Genomic DNA, 4802 nt, shown 5'->3' with positions numbered 1-4802 from the left:
ATATAAATAAATTTAAATGTGCATTTTGTCCTTCATTAAAACGGCAGCATCACATTACGTTTTCATCAACAGGTTACAAAGTTTGTTGTAGCTATATGTGCGCTCAGTTTTTCCTGTTGTAAAATACATTTGGCCAAAATCTCATTTTATAAAAGATGAAATGCTACTGTATGCAAGGCTATTTAAGTGTAGACTATTAGCTATGACTAGATGGCAAATCCATCTCTCTCCGGTCCCACATGTCTCAGACCTCAAATACATAAAATATGAGCCTTTATAGACATAGTGTCTCGGCATAAAAGAAAAATCGATAATTTTGACCCGTACAATGTATTTTTTGGCTATTGCTACTAACATACCCATGCAACGTAAGACTGGTTTTGTGCTCCAGGGACACATTTTTAATATTTAGCATTTTTTAAAATGTATTTTCCATTAACAAAGCTGGAAAAGGGAGTGCTAATGATTAGCTTTCTCCAGATTTATCCTCCTTGATGAAAACACAGAAATATTCTTCAGTTCAGTGGTGCTGGTATTTAGCTCCTTGTTTTCACACAGCCAATTTAATTTCTGAGCTCTCATTTTCTCCTTGACTAATTAAAGAACGCAGATCAGAAATCATTTGCATAAAACGAGGAACCGTCGTGCAGGGGCTCTGAGTGTCGTGGCTGTTTTGGTTCAGTTGTAAAAGCAGGGCTGCACATTTTAGGAGTCTTTTACAGTGAGGTCTCTTAGGATTAGTTCTTCCTGCCAAACCCATCTTCATTTAGTTCTAGGCTGAACTGCATTCACATGCTAATTCCTCCTCCCAAGGGCGCTTGCTAACCAGGTCAGCGTTGTTGGGACTCTTATATCAGTCTTGTTCTGAGAGTAGCGGTGCGAGCCGGCACTCCTCGCTTCACGTGTTTATTATATCCATTTTATATTTCCGCTCTGATCCATCGAGGTCAGCTGACTGAAAGTAGTCTATCCGTTCTCTGAATATTTTACTTAGATCACAGCGCTCACGGAGGACAGATTTTAAAAACGTGTGCAGCACTGATAGTAAATACTTGTCACCGTTTGCAGATGTTTGTTTAGAAGGTTTCCTATCCTCTTTTCATATTTTAAGATATAAATGTCTTTATTGACTGTTCAAACCCACAAAAATACATCAGTTCTGCGGCTGCCCCAGATTTCCATTGCTCTACATTTGCATTGCATTTCAATAATCGAGGATTATGACTGTATTAGGAAAATTATATTATATTTTTCTTGACACGAAAGTCAAGAAAAATCTAATCTGACCCTGTTTACTTTATTGAAACATATTCTGGGAAATGATGCATCAGTGCATGTTGTTCTAATATAAAAATGAATAAAAATCATTAAAATGCAATAACTTGCTCCAATACTACACCTAAACTCAGTTTCACAAGGAAATATATCCAATTATGGAATAAATAATTAAAGTGCATTGCAAATGTCGATTCATATTTAGATTAAAGACAACGTGAAATCAAAATTGACCATATTTGCTTCAAGAAATGTTCTGCACGATTTATCAGTGCATGTTATTCCACAGGATACATGTTTTTCATTATGTTTTAGCAGAATCTAACATGTTACAGTATATAAGCCGTCTGTTTTATTGGGAACTATGTCATAATATTTTAGTTTTATTATTTAAATGGTGCAAAACAGGGATATTTTCTACCTGCAGTTTGTTTTCAGAAAGACATTATTAATGAAAGTGATGCATTTAGCCAGAGCTCAGTGGAAACAGACCACTGATCCTAATGAGTGAAGGAGGTTTTCCGTCACCTCTCTCACAGGCCGATATGTTTTAGCCTTGAGAACCGCAGCCAAATTATTCATCTCATTTCGTCTCTGTCACTGACCAAGAAATCTAAAAGGAAATTTAATTAGTCTGAGAAATCCCTCAGTGCATATATATTCTGCAGCATTTCAGCCGTCCACAAAATGGATAGATTTCAGAGACCGTGGACACTGTGTGATCTTGTTTTAAGGGTCAATTTAATGAGAATGATATTTAAAATTAGTCAAAATAAGAACTTTTTATTCTCTTTATGCCTATATGTGAATTTTTCATTTATAACCCATTTTACTTCAGTAATGTGACATATTTCTGAGTGAAACAGCATATTCTACAGGCAAAATATGGTGTTCGTTCCGGACCTAAATGTGAGTTTAAAAATATTATTTCAATTAAATATTTGAATTAAAAATATTGCAGTAATTCTAATCACCTTTAAAAACAATTTAAATTATTAATATTATGAATACAAATAGTCATTCCTGTTATTCTTACTGTAATGGTGATTTTAATCATTGTAATTTAGTCATTTTCATTTTCTTAACAGTTTTATGGGTCTTCATTTCAGTTAAAAAAGTATGTTGACTTGTTAAAAATCAATTAAAAAAATAATAAATTTTTTTAAATATTTATATATTTTTTATATGCATATTAATAATTTGATATAAATATTTTATATTATTTTTGATAATAATAATAATAATACATGTTTTTTGAGCAGCAAATCAGAATATTAGAATTTCTGAAGTAATGATACTAAAAATTCAGCTTTGAAATCACAGGAATAAATTACATTTTAAAATATATTCAAATAGAAAGCAGTTATTTGAAATAATAAAAAATATTTCACAATATTACTGCTTTTGCTGTATTTTGGATCAAATAAATGCAGGCTTGGTGAGCAGAAGAGAATCTTGAATCTTACTGTTCAAAAACCTTTGACTGGTAGGGTATATTCTTTTGATTTTTGTAACCTAGATATATTTTGATTCATTGTTAAATAAAAAAAAAAAAAAAAATTTTTAAGACCTTTAAAAACTTAATTGGCAGCGAAACAGTGTTAAAGTTGGATGGTTGGTTGCCATAAAATAGATTTGGAACAAACAGGCCAATAAAACACCCAAATATATACCGGTTAGTCCTCAGTTTAGTGTTTCTCTGACACTGAAGGATGGTCTGAGCATTACAGAAGGGACGAGTAACCCTTCATAAGCCCAACAGGAAAGATTTGATCAATACTCTGTTTGACCATCCTCGTCTCCACTCTATTAACCAGCTAGATTTAAGCTCCACGGCTGTTCTTCTCAGCTTCTACGTGCGTTTATTGACCTCTGACGTCTCTGAGAACTCACTTTTATCGTTCATTATCGAGCTGTGAAGCTATCGCACTAAAGCTGAACTAATCATTGCCATTATATTTAAACACTTGAGCGACATTAAAGCGTCTGAGGTGATCTTTGAGACCGACTGAAGGAGGATGATCTACTGTAATATGAGAAATCAGGGTCAGTAATGGTCATCAGTATAACCTCATCTGTGAGGTTTGAATCTGCCCATAATTTGGCAGAAATCGTGTTTGGATATTGATTGTCTGAAGTCTGAAAAACATGAGTGGTCTCTGTGCTGGACACCGCAGGCTTTTACAGCGTTATATGGCTGATGTTGTATGAGAGAAACATGATATTTTGTCTCAAGGTTTGCGTGTGTGTGTGTGTGTGTGTGTATCAGGGATTATTCTCTGACTGAGATATCGTAAATGAGCTGTGCTGGCACTATTTGTTTGGCTCCATTAGGCACAAGTCATTATAAGTGTGTGCAGTTATTTATAGATAAAGGAGTCGATATGTGCTGTTATTTCTAACGTTCCTCTCTGTCTTTCTGCTTCTCTTCTGCAGACAGCACTGCTCTGGACACCGAGGTCTTCTTGTGTTTTCTGTGCTTCTATCGTTTTTCACCACTTTCTGTCTGTGTTTGTTCATCTTTGAATGTATATGAAATGTGCTGCATGTTTTTCAGTGTTCGGTGATGATAGATAGATAGATAGATAGATAGATAGATAGATAGATAGATAGATAGATGGATAGATGGATGGATGGATGGATGGATGGATGGATGGATGGATGGATGGATGGATGGATGGATGGATGGATGGATGGATGGATAGATAGATGGATAGATGGATGGATGGATGGATGGATAGATAGGTAGATAGATAGATAGATGGATGGATGGATAGATAGGTAGATAGATAGATAGAAATGTATAGATGGATGGATGGATGGATGGATGGATAGATAGATAGATAGATAGATGGATAGATGGATGGATAGATAGATAGATAGATAGATAGATAGATAGATAGATAGATAGATAGATAGATAGATAGATAGATAGATAGATAGATAGATAGATAGATAGATAGATAGATAGATAGATAGATAGATAGATAGATAGATAGATAGATAGATAGATAGATAGATAGATAGATAGATAGATAGATAGATAGATAGATAGATAGATAGATAGATAGATAGATAGATAGATAGATAGATAGATAGATAGATAGATAGATAGATAGATAGATAGATAGATAGATAGATAGATAGATAGATAGATAGATAGATAGATAGATAGATAGATAGATAGATGGATAGATGGATGGATGGATAGATAGGTAGATAGATAGATTTGTACTGATCTCGTTTTTATAATGTATTTTGTCTGTATTTGCACTTGTTTGTCATTGTTTGTGTGTTTCTTTATTGTGACTGTGTGTGTGTGTGTGTGTGTGTGTTTCATATATTTACTGTACAGGTAAATGATATACAGTAAGTACAGTGTCTTATTGATCTGCGTAAGTCATCAGCAGGCTGTTTTCTTGTTTCACAGGGCCTTGCCAACATCCTGGACCCAGCCAAACTGGGGCTGAGCGGCGGAGGGTGAGTACAGACACACTCAACACCAAACACACACGGGAAATAAAGAA

At 34.4% G+C, this 4802-nt stretch overlaps 1 protein-coding gene across 1 annotated transcript in view; it reads left to right on the top strand.

Annotated features, from left to right (window-relative positions):
* Window positions 1-4802, top strand: part of LOC107712779 (protein unc-13 homolog C-like) — a 39111-nt gene that overhangs the window by 12011 nt on the left and 22298 nt on the right. Inside the window, exons 3-4 of the mRNA XM_016518119.1 lie at window positions 3712-3734; window positions 4706-4755. Of these exons, the coding sequence (XP_016373605.1) occupies window positions 3712-3734; window positions 4706-4755 (73 nt within the window). The remainder of the gene's footprint in view (window positions 1-3711; window positions 3735-4705; window positions 4756-4802) is intronic.

Source organism: Sinocyclocheilus rhinocerous, unplaced genomic scaffold (genome assembly GCF_001515625.1).
Source record: "Sinocyclocheilus rhinocerous isolate Xijiao unplaced genomic scaffold, SAMN03320098_v1.1 scaffold1093, whole genome shotgun sequence".
Taxonomy (NCBI): Eukaryota; Metazoa; Chordata; class Actinopteri; order Cypriniformes; family Cyprinidae; genus Sinocyclocheilus; species Sinocyclocheilus rhinocerous.
The sequence above is the reverse complement of the archived record's forward strand: the minus strand, read 5'-3'. Positions and strand labels throughout refer to the sequence as shown.